The sequence below is a fragment of the Gobio gobio genome (assembly GCF_949357685.1).
Source record: "Gobio gobio genome assembly, chromosome: 23".
NCBI lineage: Eukaryota > Metazoa > Chordata > Actinopteri > Cypriniformes > Gobionidae > Gobio > Gobio gobio.
In genome coordinates this window covers 4,282,729-4,301,313 of record NC_137119.1, presented here as the reverse complement: position 1 = coordinate 4,301,313, position 18,585 = coordinate 4,282,729, and the positions used below count along the sequence as shown (strand labels likewise).

The window sequence follows — 18,585 nt, the reverse complement described above, 5'->3', positions numbered from 1 at the left end:
CGAATCTCAAACCAGCGCATTTAATTTGAGTCACTACGTCGTTGTATTAAGAATGTTAATTGTTAGATTAAGGTGTGTACATGTCTGTAATGTCTGTAATGCACTCCGGTAATGCGACTAACATATGAAATACTCCATTTAGGAAATACTTCGAGTATGACTTTAGCCGGATTAAGGTAATTAGAAATCACTGTTTACATGGTAGTTTCTTAATCAGAGTATTGTCTTAATCAGGTTAATATCGGAGTATTGTTGTCCATGTAAACGTACTGACTGACACTGATATAGAGAACAACTCCTGCTGGAGGGACTCTGCAGAGCTTCTTCATGCTCAAAATGCAACATTACAAACTAAAGAAAGATGAGCATGTCAAAAAAACTGTTGCAAAGTCACCAAATTCTCCACAACCTTCAAAGTTCCAGTATGTCTGGAAGTGACAGTAAAGGATTCTGAAAGTTTCATGACTAAGCAGAAATGTCGATGTGACTCAGCAGATTCTGAGTCATTACGCCAATGAGACAGATGAAAATGTAATGACTGATTGACTTGCGGCATTAGAAGTTAATTAGGACAGATGTAAAGGAGCAAGGGACAACCTGGACATCCTCTGGTCCACTAATGATCCAGGACATGCGGGAATGGAGGGTGCGTAACCCCGAGACTCCTTCAATCTTCCTGGACACACCAGGACGAAACCTCCTTGCTGCCGCCAAGCTATTTTAAGCCTAATAACCCTTTTAACTTGATGCATAAAATTGCAGATAGCTGAATAAATTACATGCAATGGATTGTGCTTTCATACGCAAATGCTGGCCCGTGTTACCTTGAGTATCACTCATGAGAATATCGCCGGCCATCTTAACAATGCCACGGCCACAGCACTCGAATCAACCACCGCAGGTTGTTCACTGCTTAAATGATGCTTACTTTTAGCATTTAATGGTAATCACTCTTAACCGCTCAAGTGCTGGAGGTGCCTTTGTGGGTTTCCTAATTAAAGAGATGAAGGTGCTTTATGATATAGATATATCTTCACTGTTGTTGTCTCTCTGCTTCTTTTTCTCCTTCCACTTAAAGTACCATGGTATATATATTTTATGGGGGGTATGAGTAATACAATGGTAATATTTGGTAAGCAAATTTAAGTGGTTTATTCATAAAATATTATTACAATGGGAATACCATGGTGCATTGACAGGCATATTGCCAGTGATATTGTACATTTCAGCATATCCCCTTACTGCACACCCCCACTTTGGCAAATTGGGCATTAATGACATACCCAAAATGAAAAGGCGGCTGCTCATAAGTCATTATGATAAGACACATAAACAACACTTGAGTAAGCCAACACTTGAGAGTTTACATTTCAATACTCAGAATTACTCAGACTGTTATTAATATGGCGATATGTAAGCTCAAACATATTAAGAATATGATTTTAAATATAATAAAATATTATGTAAATGTGGTATAACAACTTATAACCACAATTAACATCAAGCCACACATGTGGTCATGCTTCATTTCAAATCTGAGGGCGATATCACTAAAACTATTAATTTTACTAAACATTTCCTAGAGGTGATGATACATGGAGCTACTCTTTGAGCAGTGTTGCCAAGCGATGTTGCTTGGGCACTTTCCTATTGAGAATGGGCAACATGTTTCTATCTGGATACTTTAGATCGTTCTTGGGCCCTGTGTCCTCACCTGGTTGCCCGTCGACGGCAACATTGCTCAAAAGTTGCCCCGTGTATCATCACCTTAAGACCATATTGCAAATTTTTTGAGAAGACTGATAAGACATTAATTAAATATTGATTGCCCTGAAAACACCTACTTGGCGATCGAGGTAAACTGCTGCATTCACGTTTCTATTGTTCTCACTCTCCTCTGCCGATATGAGACTTAATCTTCATTATTCTTTTCTCGTTATTATTTTGTTTGTATTCAGCCATTATTAGCCTTTATTCTGGCATTATGGCTTGAGCCCACTGTACATTAATCCACATATTATCTGAAGTCTTTTTAGAAAACTAAAATAAGCATATTCTTGGGACCTAATGTGAATTCCTTTTTAACAAATCACATTATGAAATAGAATAGCTCCTGGCATAACAGGTGCATTAGAGCTACATTTCGCATCAAGCTACATAACACAATTTAAAAGATTAATATTACACTTTTACTCAAAACTCACTTTAAACTACCATAGAGTGTTTGTATTAACTTCCGTCCGTAATCTAATGTAGATTTTAGTCGTATAATGATGCTGAAATGTTATTTTAGCCTTTTACATGCAGCTAATCGCTACACCTGCTTAGCTTTATAATGTAAACATCCATTATTGATATGAAAATCCCCCAAATCGCATGAAAATCACACACAAACCACATACTATCGTAATCGTGTGTTTATTAGCTTCTTGTTTCACGTGTAGAAATGTTTCTTTGGGTTTGTTTTTCACGGAGCTCAGAATGAGGAAGTGTGCAGTACAGCGTCATTCAGAAGGGCATTAATTATGGAATCATGTAAGATGATTGACAGCTCTACGCCAAATGAGAGAGCGCTGACATCATAACTGTCGCAAACCAGGAAGAGGAGAGACCAAGCTCGCTCTGAACGCTCTTTCGGCTCTTCAGATCGCATAATTTAGTGGGAAATGAATAGAAATAGTATTATGTATGACAAAATATTTTCCAAACGTAAGAATAAATCAATATTTCTCCAAATATGCACACTTTTGGACAGACGTGACTGAATTCATATGCATGTTGATATTCTATTCAAAATATCTTCCATTACAGATCGATTATTTTGCATGCCTGACATAAATTAAGAAATTAATGTCAATGCGACCTAGTTTTATCATAAACAGTGGTCAAATATCGAAGCTGTAATCTTTCTATTGATCCTCAGTTTGTCCAGATCAAGTAAGAGTGTGATGGTTTAAAGTGCAGTGAATGTTGAACAACAATAATCTGGGTCTGTTGGCTATCTTTGTACGTAAAGGGATATAGGAGTATTATTCATCTTATACTATGGTACAACCGCAGTACCTTTTTTCTGTAAGGGGTATATACTATGATACTGAAATTAATTGACCATGGTATTTACATGGTACTCCAAGGTACTTCCAAGACTAGTACCATGGTAATTTCTGGTGCTACATGTACTATATATGAATATGTCAGGACAATAGTATTGCCATCTTATACAATCACTGCTCTCCTGTCTCTTCACACCCAGATGAGGAAAAATGCGGCGAAAGAATGACAATAAAAATAGCGTATGTGGTGTGTGATAAGAATCCCAGTGGTTTGATGCATTGAGGGTTGCATGTCAAAACCCTGCCTGGTAAAAAAGCGCAATTATGATCTTTCCATCCCTTGACGTGTTTTGCGCGGAGGCGATACAATGCCATGGCGCTGAAATGGAAGGGGCTCTGCAGTTTGATTATTCCAAGATTCAGAGAGATGCAGATGTCATTTGTGTTTCCCCGAAGCGGGCTTTATCTGCTCAATCCCTTTGTGTTCGCCGTGCGTTCGGCTCCTGCTCTTCAGTGTAGCAGATTTGTATATAAGCTCTGAAAGCCGCATGTTCACATGGTATTTGAAGCATGTTGATTAAAGAGGCTTCTCCAGCATATGGGACGCGATATTAGTTCATATGCGTGCCAGGCGTATTGGATTCTTTCCTTTTTCATTTCTATTAATAACAAACATAGACAGACACAGATGCAATGTGCTTCATCAGAGGAGAGAAAAGTCTGCTGGGGAGAGACGGTCTATATTTGTACCTTGTGGACATCAGAACTTAGTGGTCCAAATCCTTTAACAGGAACAGATCAGCCCCAAATGCTCATTTTATGGCCTGACTGACAAATACATGTTATATTTATATAACCAGATATTTCAATATGTTCCTCGCACAAAACTAACATAGAGAATTGATAAAAAAAAACAACTTGGAGTGCACAAGTCATATGGATCATTTTTGGAGCTTTACAGGCCCTCATTTGTTTTCACTTAATTATTTTGATAGTAATATTGTACAGTATTTTTGCTCATATTTTATAAAACATTATTTTAACTCTTTTAATGGCACTTTTATGATGCATTTTTCGTAATTTCTTGAGCTTGGCAGTCCTCATTTTTTTTTTTTTTTTTTTCTAACTATTTTTTTCTATCTTTTACTAATATTAATTTTATATTAAGTTATTTTAACTATTTATATGGTGCTTTCATGTTTTATTTTTTTTAAATCCCAGTCCGAAATTATATTAATTTTATACTAGTTATACTACTCTTTTACTAATATTATTTTTATATTACGTTTTTTTGTTTTTTTGTTTTTTGAAGCTTGACAGGCCTTGTCGTCATTCATTTCTTCTTATTTCTGTAAATTACCATGGTACTACCATTATATTTTTATATATTTTTTTAAACTATTCATTGTCTTTGTCCAGCAAACATGCTGGGTTGTTTCAACCCATGTTTGGGTCAAATATGGACAATCCCAACAGTTGATTTACATTTTTAAATTAAATTTTTAACCCAACGGTGGGGTTTGTCCATATTTGACCCAAACATAGGTTGAAACAACCCAACATTTTTTAGAGTGCAGTTATTCATTGTTCTTAGTTATTTGAAATTAATATATTATTATTGTTATATCAAGTTATTTAAACTTTTTAGTACTTTTTGGTGTTTTTTTGTTATTTTAGAACCGGCACTTTTTTGAAAATAGGCTCATTTTCCATCTCCCTTAGAGTTAAACAGTTGAATTTTACCGTTTTCGAATCCATTCAGCCGATCTCCGGGTCAGGCGGTAGCACTTTTAGCATGGCGAGATGCTAACGGTCTAATCAGATTCAATGATCTATGCTAAGCTATGCTAAAAGTGCTACCACCAGACCCGAAGATCGGCTGAATGGATTCGAAAACGGTAAAACTCAACTGTTTAACTCTAGGGGAGTCAAAAAATGAGCCTATTTCATTTTCCTTTATCAAGTGCAGTCCTCAATTACTGTCATTATTTTGAAAAATTTGACTTTATTTCTCCACAAAAGAAACAATCACACGGTTTTGGAGCAGCAATAAACTATGCCCGAATTTATTTTTAGAAATGGAGAAAAGAAATAAAAGAAATTTAAGAAAAGATTTCTTAAAAGAAATCTCACACTGACAGGCCTGCGGCGCATCCAGCCTCGTCTTGAAATCATTTGTCATGTTCTTAACAACCAAACCACCTGTGTTTGCAGTGAAAGAATCCATGAATGTCAAGAAAGCGAGTCTCTCGCCAGCTCAGTTTGTGCAGTTCTTTGTCCTCATTGGCCAGTTTTGGCACTAGTCAAGTTAAGCGGTGGCTTCCGCAGCGCAGGTTTGCTTGGTTAAAGGATCAAGAGGGTTTTAAAGGAGCCGTTGCTTCAGGAGCTGCTACCAGTTGTGAAGGAATGATAACAGTGGCGGCTCTGGTTTGGATTACGCCACAGGCCTGGCGCTCTGCCTACCGCTTCCACACACCTCGAATCACCTGGAATCATTTCCAAACCCTCGCTCCTCTTATACTTAGCGATGTTTAATACGTCCGTATTTCGAGAGGAGGCACTGTAATAGATTTCTAATTGTTTTCTCACAGCGTTGGAGGTTTATTTTGCTTAGCTAATCTCTGTTTTCCTTCATGTCTTTCCTCTCGGAGATCGGCTGTGAGCTCAGCGGCCAGCGGACATGCTCCATTTAGCGCTCTGAAAGCGAGTCAGGAATCCCAGCGTAGTTTGAGGGAAGATGTTTTTAGGAGAAGGACCAAACCATCGGGTCCACCTTAAAGCATTCTCCGAGAGGAATGAGAAAGACAGCCATGTTTACACAGAGTGCCACCATATGCAGTCTGGATGTGTATATATAGAGCCCAAGTTTTCAAGGTCTGGTGAGAAGGCAAACGTCAGTTCCAAGAAGTGCTCGAGAACCTAAATGTGCCTGAACCCGCGTCACGGACTGCAGCTCCACATAAGACGTGTGCAGTTCTGTTTGCATTTTGTATCTCTCTATGGGTCAGTGATGCGATGCTGTTTTTCTATCATTTGATCTATACATTTAGGGGTGTAACGGTACAAAGGGCTCCTAACTAAATCATGATCCTGTTGTCAGATGCGTGTGTTGTTAATGCATTTAAGGTGTGTTTTAAATAGCATTTTATGGTTGTATACTTACATGTAAATGTTACAAGTATTTCCATTTTCACATAAAGGATTATTTTGGCAGCAAACAAGTCTACGTTTAACTTTGTAGACTTCAGTGAACGAGTGCCGGCACGTGTATGCTTACCAAATCGACAGAGCGGATTAGAATGGGAGCACAATAATTCTAATCTTATTCTAAAATATTTAACATATTTTGCATCTAAAAGTGTAAGCACTTCTTTTCCCACAATTACATCAGCCCCATAAACTGCAGTGTGTGTTGCTGCCGGTTGAAGCAATATTGACAGACGGTTTAATGAAAACTAATGAATAAATAAAACATTATTTGTTTGTTTTTTCCAAAATCGAGATGCATACCGAATCGTCATTTGTGTGTACCTTTATCAGTACATTTCAAGGCATGCAATGACCTCATTTAACATATTTTGTTTGTTTTTGAATTGAAATGTATTTTAATATTTTCAAAAACACAAGGCTGAGTTAAACTGCCCTGTTATTATAATGAAGAACAAATCCTCAATAAAAGAATGAGTTTCTTAAAAATAAAACCTTGAGTAGTTCACCATAGTATTATGCATATTTAAATCTGTCATGTGGTGCGACCAACGTGCAAAAATCATAACTGTGACAACTTCAGATAATTTTACATTTTTATGACACGGTTCTTGTCAGGTGGTGCGATTCCCCAGAAACGTTGTGATATATATATATTTTTTTATTATTATTTATAAATAATTCAAATGAGCAGGTCAGTGTGAGATTTCTAAGTTTATCCTAAAATTTTAAGTCTGACAGAATTTATTGTTGTTCCAAACCCGTTTGACTGTATTTTTACCCCCTCAAAATAATAACAGTAATAATACCAATATGCAAATCTTTACTGTAATGTTACCTTAATTACTAGCCTGGATTCCAGCCAAACTTAGCCCCGCCCACAACATTCGAAGTTCGGTCTGGACTTGATCCGTTGTGGAGCAACTATGCTGGAACCAGAGCTGTTCGGACCAATCAGATTGTCAGGGCGGGCGTTATACGATGATGGACAGATGATCAACAGTAAGAGCGCTTGGGTTGAATTAGTTTACTAAACGGAGAACTTGTTTGTATGTGCGTTCACCTTTACTATTCCTCTCAAACATGATGCTTGTGTTAGTAAGTACTCCGTGTATCCTTAAATAGTTTTTACAACACCGGCAAAGATCGTTTACACTCATCTTCTTCTTCTACTTCTTCCAGCGTGCGTGCAGTTGAGTTCTGTTGACAGCTATGTGTCGCTCAACATGCATCACTTACTCCGTTGCTCTGATTGGTTGTAGGTCTATCCAATTGAGTGCAGAGGCATTTTCTTTCCTGATTTGGTTGAAACACGTCCCATAATCACAGCCCAACGGAGGAGTACCAGACTCATATTCTGACTAGAATCTGAGTATGACGACGTCAGGCTACTTAATTGCCTTAAATGAGTGGTAACTCACCACTATTTTTCATTAAATGGAAACTTTTGTTGAACCATATGAAACCAACATGAATTTAACCCTCATCCTTCCCTCGGGTCATTTTGACCCGAAATTCATTAAAAAAAAAAAAAATTATAATTTGTGAGTTCTTCGAAGTGTTCCAAGACTCTAAGACTTTTGTCGCACTTGAACCACTAATGCACGAAAAAATTTGAGGAGTTTTGTGTGCTTGAAATTTTAAAAAGTAACAAACCCTTCCCTCACGGGTCAATTTGACCCCCTTAGGAATGAATGAAATGTGAGAAATGCTTCAGTACACATAGACAAACCTAACAAATGCTCAAAATTCAAACTAAAAATGCTAAAACTAAACAAAAAATTATTGTATAATGTCTTCGTGTCTCTGAATGCATTCTGAAGATAATCTGACTTTAGGACCCAGCGGAACAGCTCATTTCCTCCATATTGAGCTATAAGGCCATCTAGAGTCATGAAACATCATGTTATACATATATATATATATATATATATATATATATATATATATATATATATATATATATATATATATATATATATATATATATATATATATAATTTTTTTTTTTTTTTTTTCACAAGAAGTTGGCAAAGACATCCAATGTGAGATATTTGAGTTGAATTAAAAGGGTTATGCATGATATTGTGAGTTATTTTGAATTTAAGTTTGTGTGAATGTGCTTAAATTATTATTTATTTATTGATAAAATCTAGTAATTTAAAGGCAAAGAAAAAATGTATTTAAAAAAGCATTAAAAATAGAAAAAATATTATCAAAATTAAATAAGTATAATTTTAAGGCTTCGGGTCATTTTGACCCAGGAGGGAAGGATTTGTTACAAAGTGTGTTCAAGTACATTTCTAAGAATTTGGCGTATGTTTTTTTTCTTTATTGTGGCCGCTCTTCTGTATCATTGACCCATATTTTCAGACGGCCGGCTCTAGTTTGAGGGTCAGTGTGCTTGAGGTCCTTAAACAGGCGTGCTCTGACAGAACGAACAGCCAAAGCACAAGTCTCGCCTCACTAGCCAAATCTAAACACAGAACAGCAGCCATTGGAAAAATAATTATAGCTGTCCAAACGGAGGGAAATAAACGCAAACAGGGTTTGAGGGTTGTATTTTGAGCGCCATAGCCAAGACATTTCCCATCAATATCTGACGTGAAGGTCTTCGAGTTAACGCTACGACAGAAATGGCTACGCTCACGAGAACAGTAACGTTTGTTTATATATCATTTGCATGCTAATTGTGTTAGAACGCACACACACTGCCCTGTTGCGCTATAGATTTCAATGAGATGCACACAGCTGGACTCACATAAATGCATCATCTCGAGTTTTTTAGGAATCGTACATCACTGAAATGATTGTGCATGTGTGTGAAGCAGTCGTGCATACCGGCATTTATCAAGGTTTATTGTTGGAGCTACACAGACTGTTTTATCCAATCATGCAGGTGGCTTAGATAATTTTTAGTACTTGGCAACTGTTCCAGAGTCTGTTTCATGAGGTTTGCACAATTACACACACACATCCCAGATTCACAGGGGCCAAATAGAGATCTATCGTATTATTGAACATATAGAACTGACTGTTTTTACAAAACCATATTACATTGAATTTTCAAATAAAGGCCCATTTTGATATTCTCCAAAGCCACTTTTTCTGTTAATTTGGTACGCATGCAAATCCCTGACCCAAGCAGCCAAGCCCATTGAGGTCTTTTCCAGAATTCCCCCATTTCATAAGCAGGATTAATGTTGTCTCCGCACTGGCGTGTGTTTGAAGTGTGGGCCTACTGTGTCTTTGTGAGGGACCCTTAACGAGGAACAAGTGGATTAAATGCATGAAAAGGTCATTAAGCAGGCGAGTTGAGGGAGTTTCGGCGAGGATTCTCCGCTCGATCTGAATGGGCCGAGTCTCACGTGTTTAGTCTACAAGCTTTTGCTCTTCCTCCCTCTTGTTCTCCACCTCCTCCCACGACCACACAGCGAAGATAATGGGCCTCATATTTGGGCCATCCATCAGTGCCTTAAACTACAGGAAGGAGTTATGTGCTCTCTTTCTCTCTCTTTCTCTCTCTTACCGTCTTGCACATACACACACACATTGGGGAAAAGAAACAAGAATGACCTCAAGAGTTAAAAATGTGACGTTTCTCTGCCTCGCAAGACGGATAATCTGTCTGACACCTCACTTTGCATCCAATGGAGCCATTTATATTCCATATTATTTTAGCACACTTTTTCCACCCTCCATCTGCTGATAAACGTGTCCCCAGATTGCACATTTGTCTTCAGCTAGGGATGTAAATTATAGAAATGAATTAGGAGAGAAGGATATGTTGAGGAAAAAAGTGAGACAGCATCTTTTTTTTCGTCTCTTTCTGGCACGTTTTTACTCTTTCTCCGCCCTTAGGCAACTCCACGCGAGATGTGGGCCCGTCGTTGGGTTTGAAGAAGTCGAGTTCTTTGGAGAGCCTCCAGACAGCTGTTGCAGAGGTGACGCTCAACGGGGACGTCCCGTTCCACAGGCCTCGCCCCAGGATCATCAGGGGAAGGGGCTGCAACGAAAGCTTCCGGGCGGCCATCGACAAATCATACGACAAGCCAGGTGTGGCCGTAATCAACCCCGAAGATGATGACGAAGGTATGGAGACGTGTAAGTATTGGCACTGTGCAAATGCGCTATACGGTGAATGATAAAATAACTAGAATAAGACTAGAATATCATGCTCCTAGTCAGTAAATCACCCTAGCAACCACCTAAAATACCCTAGCAACCCCCTAACAGCAACTAGAAGCACACAATTTTTAATGGAGTGTCTTTTTACATCAAATGCAAATAGCTCGCCTTGTTGGCAGAGGCTATTTACACTAAGTCCGCCCACTATCGCCTGATCGAGGCAGATGAAATTAGAAAAGAAACCTGTCTGATAACAGGAGTAGCCGGTGATTCCTGCATGCGACAACAAACATAGCACGAGCCATGATGTCCAATTCATGAACAAATGATTCTTATTGTAAATGTTTCCTTCTTATTAGTGAGCCAGTCAAAATAAATCATGATGCATCTTCAAAATTCACTGTTGTGTCAGCAGTTTAAACAACACAATCTAAAAAATCGAATCGGTGGCTAATTCACCCTTCGCCGGGAGTTTGATTGACAGGCGATCTGACCAATCAAAATTCGCCAGCCGTTGAATCCATCATTTTGAACTTGAAAAACGGTGTGTACTGTAGGTTTAGATTTCCTATAATCCTGAGCTTGGATGACGTCACGAACGCGCATCACAGAACAAAGCAAGGCGAGCATTTGTGCTAATAAAACGTAAACTTTTTTTTTTTAAATGACCGATTGTTCGCTAGATAAGACCCTTCTTCATCATCTGGTGTCGTTTAAAGCCCTTTGAAGCAGCACTGAAACTGTCATTTGGACCTTGAACCATTTGCTTCCCGTTGAAGTCCATTATGTGGAGAAAAATCCTGGAATGTTTTCATCAAAAACCTTAATTTATTTTCGACTGAAGAAAGAAAGACATGTGCCCGGTTGCATAAAGCACCTTAAGTTTTTCCCTCAAGTATGAGACTTAAGGGGCGATTTCCCCTTACCTAATAGAATAACTTAAGGGTGTTGCATATAATCTCTTAAACGGTTCTCTTAGGTAAGGGGAACATTTAAGTGTTTCAAGACAGCGATCCTGGATTCACGTTATAAAAGTCTTGTTGCCATAGATACGCAAAACACTAACAGTAATGCTGCGTTCACACCAAATGTGAATAGAGCGTCAAATTCCCGTCTAGTTTGACGCTTGAACTTTGAATGCATTCTCGCGTCCAAAGCGAGATGGACACGCGTAAAATGCAAGCGTTGGAAGCTAAATTGACGTGCGTCCTTTTGCGCTTTTCATAGTGGTTGTGTGCGGCCGCGAAATTGAAAAATACTACTGTTATTGTGTCACGAAATGTTGTTTTAAGAGTTGTTCAGTCGAGAATGTAGTTGTTTAAAGCTGAAATCTGGGGTTTATTTGTAAAGAGAGCGCCTATTTAAAAATGTTGCGAGATCCCGGCGATCACCTCGCGCTCATGTAACCCGCGTGGAACAGCCTCACCTCGGCTAGTCCTCCTGACTTTTGCCGCTGGTAAACGAGAAATATTTACATTCACAATCTATAGCTTCGGTTCTATTATATGAAACATATAAGTTAAAAGACATGAATGACTTGTTATAACGTCAAACGACTTCTTTAATTGTGAGTTTTTCTTCATCTCGTTCAGAAATGTACGTATGACTGCAAGTGTTCAGTGTCACAGTGGTTGCGATGTGTGATGGTCAAATTCAAATCGGTATTCTTGCAACAATTTTTCATCACTAAGATGGTCCAAAGGGTTCTCCCTATCCCTAAAAATTCTTCTTGGCACTTAATGATCTTCAGCTGGTTCCATAAATTCAGCCATGTCGTCTTATTTTTGTCCGCGTTACTCTTAAGGTTACGATTCCCAAACCTTAAGTTATACTTGGGGAAATGACCGTTAAGGAGTTTTATGCAACACTTAACGCTTTTTAAGGGATTACTTAAGTGAAAAAACAGCATTTTAGGGGAATTCTAAGTGTTTATGACGTTTCATTTAAAGAAACCCTTAAGTAACACTCAAGGGTTTTTTTCTGCAACACTCTTAGGTTTAAGGGAAACAATAGGGCGAACTTAAGGGAAAATGACACTTAAAGGGTTAGTTCACCCAAAAATGAAAATTCTGTCATTAATTACTCACGTTCGACACCCGTAAGACCTCCGTTCATATTCGGAACACAAATGAAGATATTTTTGTTGAAAGCTGATGGCTGAGAAAGGCTTCAGATAGGCCTCCATTGGCATTCAGTAAATTTATACTCCCAAGACCCATAAAAGGCACTTAAAACGTTGTTACACAGTCCATCTCACCACAGTGGCTCTACAATAATTTTACGATGCGACGACAATAGTTTTTGTGCGCAAAAAAAAAAAAAAAAACACCTTTATCCAGCTTGTTCTTGTCTTCCATGTGTGCCTCCACGACGCATGCGCGAGAATATGACGTAGCGCCGGGGTTCGGGAATCCATGAAATGCACACTTTAGCCTGATTTTGAGAACTACGCCGAGACCTAAAGCACGATCAATGTAGAATTCAACAGCTTAGACACGCGTGTCTTCCTCTGATTGTAAACAAATCGCTTCTGGGTCATATGTCCGAACGCCGGATCTGCGTCATATTCTCGCGCATGCGTCGTGGAGGCACACACGGAAGACAAGAACAAGCTGGATAAAGAATAAAGTTATTTTGATTTTTTTTTGCGCACAAAAACTATTGTCGTCGCATCGTAAAATTATTGTAGTCACTGTGGTGAGATGGACTTTGTAACAACGTTTTAAGTGCCTTTTATGGGTCTTGGGAGTGTAAATGTACTGAATGCCAATGGAGGCCCATCTGAAGCCTTTCTCAGCATCAGCTTTACACTAAAATATCTTCATTTGTGTTCCGAATATGAACGGAGGTCTTACGGGTGTCGAACGACATGAGGGTGAGTAATTAATGACAGAATTTTCATTTTTGGGTGAACTAACCCTTTAATTTCTTTTCGACTGAAGAAAGAAAGACAACAACATCTTGGATGACATGGGGGTGAGTAATTATCAGCAAAAGTTTATTTAAAAGTGAACTAATGTGGTCCGATTATAAGGTCGATTTGACTAAGGTGGGTTGTTGGTGCCAGCAAATATTCTTTCAAAGCAGGTTTTTAGATACAACCCAATGATAATAATAAAATAGGATGGTGTGTATGTAAACTGAACAGTCTAGTTTGATCATCATGATGCAGTCCAGCCAGTGTATCATCTACTCCTTTCTTAACCTCTTTTCTCTTTATATTGAAAATGGCAACTCATGTAATCACAGCTATTACCATAATTGCGCAGACACAGCGAAGGCGATCTGACACAATATCAATGCCAATTTCATCAGTCGTCTCACACAATGACTGGCCCAGAATATTACGAGTCACCCGCCAATTTGGGTCGCCTTTAAAGACGGCGCTCAGTAGAGAAACAAGGCGGCGGGTCTCGAGGGAGACTGAAGATTAGAATAGCAGAAGAGATCCCTCCTCTCTGTAAGTAGGTCAGGCCTTCCCCTCAAAGACTCCAGGGGAAATAAACAGCCAATAAGCATGTGTACAAGTTTCACTATTCATTTCGCCCATGACCAAATGAATTTCCAGACATCCACGCTGCGCTGGGCACTTTTCTCTAATGGGACCTGGGATATTTCTAAATGCTCGCAGACTCAATGATTTACTAAATGCATTTTGGGTTCATTTTTAACGGTTCACGGATTGCTTGCAGCAGTTCTTTTCATATTTTAGATTTGTTTAATTTATTAGCCCACTTTAAAATGTTTTTTATACCAGTTTTACGGCATTTCTTTGGCGTAATAAGTGAGGAATCAAATTACAATTTTTGGAGACTTTAAGTGGTAAAACATTCAGTTCAATAATACATAGTGTTGCTCTCTATAGGGTTGTTTTTCAGTGGTGTGATTTTATGAAGTCTGTCAACAACACCTGCCAGAGGGGGAAAAAAATCACGCCATCCCTTTGTTCTCCATTAAAAGATTCCATTATTTTTTCTTTTTCTTTTTCAAAAGAGTCAAATTATTTGCCTCAGTCACTTTGTTCTTGTAAGCTGTGTCCACATTGGGCTAAATACTGTCTTATCTCCTCCGTGGAGCAATAGAGGGCAAATGCGTGAGATTCCACGGTAGAAGAATATTGCATTTCTCTCCTTCCGATATTCAAATAACTCTGTTTTTCAATTTAGATAAGAGGAACCTGCCTGTGCCTGTCACCGAGGTTAATAGTCAAAAGTTGACAGATAAGGGCCGGCTTTTTCTATCCACACAGACACTTTTATTTACATAAAATGTGAATTTGGCATCACCCGAGGAAAAATGTGTCACTGGGAGATATCCAGCTGAGAAAATGAGTTGGGCTGTGTTTCGTTTGTGTTTTATGCTCTTTTTTTAAAGATCAGACTTAAATGTGCTCGGCTCTTTTTCCCACCGGTTTTTTTAGCCAGAGTGGCAATTTGGAGACTCCATTAGAAGTGATCGGCGTTCTAAAGAAGAAATGAATACCGTGGCACGTCAAAAGGAGACGACTAATGACGCCTTTTGATTGCGGTGTCAAAACATTTACCACTCAGTCCTGTGTAGCTGGAATTTGCCGTTAATTACCCTAATTCGTTTCTTTTTACATTTCAGTCTACAATTAGCTGAACCGTAACTTACTGTGAGGAACGTTTGAATGAAAACGCTATTGATCTGTGAAGACGCTGCATCTTCTTTTTCACGTTAAAGGGATAGTTTGCCCAAAAATTTTAATTACCTCATGATTTACTCGCCCTCGAGTCATCCTAGGTGTGTGTGACATTCTTCTTTCAGACGAATACAATCTGAGTGATATTAAAAAAGTCCTGGCTCTTCCAAGCTTTATAATGGCAGTGAATTGCTGTTTCGCTCATAAAAGTGCATCCATCCATCATATAACTGCTCCACACGGCTCCGGGGTGTTAATAAAGGCCTTCTGAAGCAAAGTGATGCGTTTGTGTAATACAAATTTCCATATTTAAAAATGTATAAAGTAAAATATCTTGCTTCCGGCAGATCAGGAAAAAAGTGTAACTGGTGTGCAATGTTGTCAGACGTAGCGTAAGCATTTTAAACTGCGAGAGGCGCTACACTTTTTCCGTAAGTTGAATACGGAAGGCGATCTGGCAGAAGATATATATTTTACTTTATAAAGTTTTAAATATGGATATTTTTCTTACACAAACGCATCGATTCACATCAGAAGGTTTATATTTACCCCGTGGAGTTGTGTGGAGCAGTTATATGATGGACAGATGCACTTTTATGATGGATAGATGCACTTTTATGATGGATAGATGCACTTTTAAGATGATAGATGCTCTTTTATGATGGACATATGCATTTTTATGATTGATAGATGCACTTTTATGATAGACAGATGCACTTTTATGATGAATAGATGCACTTTTATGATGGATGGATGCACTTTTATGATGGATAGATGCACTTTTAAGATGATAGATGCTCTTTTATGATGGACATATGCATTTTTATGATGGACAGATGCATTTTTATGATGGACAGATGCACTTTTATGATGAATAGATGCACTTTTATGATGGATGGATGTACTTTTATGATGGATAGATGCACTTTTATGATGGACAGATGCATTTTTATGATGGACAGATGCACTTTTATGATGGATAGATTCACTTTTATGATGATAAATGCACTTTTATGATGGATAGATGCACTTTTATGATGGATGGATGCACTTTTATGATGGATGGATGTACTTTTATGATGGATAGATGCACTTTTATGATGGACAGATGCATTTTTATGATGGACAGATGCACTTTTATGATGGATAGATTCACTTTTATGATGATAAATGCACTTTTATGATGGATAGATGCACTTTTATGATGATAGATGCACTTTTTTATGGATAGATGCACTTTTATGATGGACAGATACATTTTTATGATGGACAGATGCAGTTTTATGATGGACAGATGCACTTTTATGATGGATAGATGCACTTTTATGATGATAAATGCACTTTTATGATGGACAGATGCTTTTTTATGATGGATAGATGCACTTTTATGATGATAAATGCACTTTTATGATATATGGATGCACTTTTATGATGGATAGATGCACTTTTATGATGAACAGATGCACTTTTATAATGGATGGATGCACTATTATGATTGATAGATGCACTTTTATGATGGATAGATGCACTTTTTATGATGGATGGATGCACTTTTATGATGGATGGATGGATGGATGGATGGATGCTCTTTTATGATGGATGGATGGATGGATGCACTTTTATGATGGATAGATGCAGTTTTATGCTGGATAGATTCAGTTTTATGATGGATGGATGCACTTTTATGATGGATAGATGCAGTTTTATGATGGATAGATGCAGTTTTATGATGGATGGATGCACTTTTATGATGGATAGATGCAGTTTTATGATGGATAGATGCACTTTTATGATGGATGGATGCACTTTTATGATGATAGATGCACTTTTATGATGGATAGATGCAGTTTTATGATGGATGGATGCACTTTTATGATGGATAGATGCACTTTTATTATGAATAGATTCACTTTTATGATGGATGGAAGCACTTTTATGATGGATAGATGCACTTATGATGGGGAGATGCACTTTTATGATGGCTGGATGTACTTTTATGAGGGATAGAGGCACTTTTATGATGGATGGATGCACTTTTATGGATTTCAAAAACGGAGCAACAATTCACTGCCATTATAAAGCTTTGAAGAGCAAGGGCATTTTTTAATAAAACTCTGATTGTGTTTGTCTGAAAGAAGAATGTCATACACACCTAGGATGACTTGAGGCTGAGTAAATCATGGGGTCATTAAAATTGTTGGGTGAACTAACCTTTTAATGGGGATGTTTATACTGTAAATCCGGACTTTCCTGTCCAGTTCATACTTTCCTGCATCCTTTTCCATTTCGTCTCCTGAGATTCCATCTTTCTCAAGGCCAGAGTTTTTTGACTGTGTCGACTTTGCTTTTAGACATCCGCTAAGATGAGAAAAAAGTGATAAATTATATCCGATCAAACCTTGCTAGCTTTATTATGATCTCCTCACTCTCTCCTCAGAAAAGGTTCTATATGGAAGCTAAAAGGTTTCTGTCAGGCGCTTCATATATTGAACCTTTTAGGGGTTCATTTTATGGATTTAGTTTTAGGTAACACTTCATTTCAATAGTCCACTTTAGACATTCAACTAACTATAACTTTACAACTACATGTGAAGTAGCAGTCATTAGAGTATTAGTAGATCTGCCAACACTTTATTTTGATGCTCCCCAACAGATATTCTACCAAAGACTTTATATATAGAAAGAAGTTGCACTCGTATTGCTATGAATGCGAGAAAGTGCAACACGCAATATGACGAAATAAGTACTACCTATTAAATAAAATAGCCAATCAGTGATTGGTGTAGTCATTGGTGTCTATTAGAAGCTCTGGTTGAAAACATATAAATAACCTGTTAAACATGGAAGTATTATGTAATCATTTCAGACATTTCTTTATAGAACATTTTTGGCATAAAGGGTTCTTCAAAATTGAGCCTTTTATTCTAAGGCCCTGTTTACTCCTGGTATTAAAGGGATAGTTCACCCAAAAATTAAATGTACTCACCCTCAAGTTGTTCCAAACCTGTATAAATGTCAAAGAGAGATGTTTGGAAGAATTTTTGTAACCAAGCAGATCTCGCCCCCATTGACTACCATTTTTCCCCTGCTATAGTAGTCAATGTGGGGCGAGATCTGCTTGGTTACAAACATTCTTCCAATGAATAAATGATGGCAGAATTTACATTTTTGGGTGAACTATCCCTTTAAGATGTGTTTTGGTTGATCGGATTCACAAGTAGACGAGGAAGACACATTCCCGTTTACACCTGGTGTTTAAATCCGTCTCTTCTGTCCACTTTCACCCACTTCTGTCCTGATTTCTTCGAGGGGAGGGTCTATGGGCCTATGAGAGACAAACATAAATGATTGTGAAATGTTAATTGAAAAAAAATGATGTGAAATCATGGTCTGTGGTAGAGTAATGTGAAACTTGAGGTCGGGGACCAAATCTGCTCTTCCTGCCCGATTTTTGGTGAAAAATCAGATCTAAAAGCCGAACACTGAGAGTGTGTGTTAGAAATCAGGAATGGTGAGAGAATATCGTGATTGGGA

General features: G+C 38.1%; 1 protein-coding gene across 1 annotated transcript in view; it reads left to right on the top strand.

The window, feature by feature from the left end:
* The window catches only part of pard3aa (par-3 family cell polarity regulator alpha, a), a 753,733-nt gene that overhangs the window by 503,707 nt on the left and 231,441 nt on the right, over positions 1-18,585 (top strand). The window contains exon 16 of the mRNA XM_079805963.1: positions 10,122-10,364. Within this exon, the coding sequence (XP_079662089.1) occupies positions 10,122-10,364 (243 nt within the window). The remainder of the gene's footprint in view (positions 1-10,121; positions 10,365-18,585) is intronic.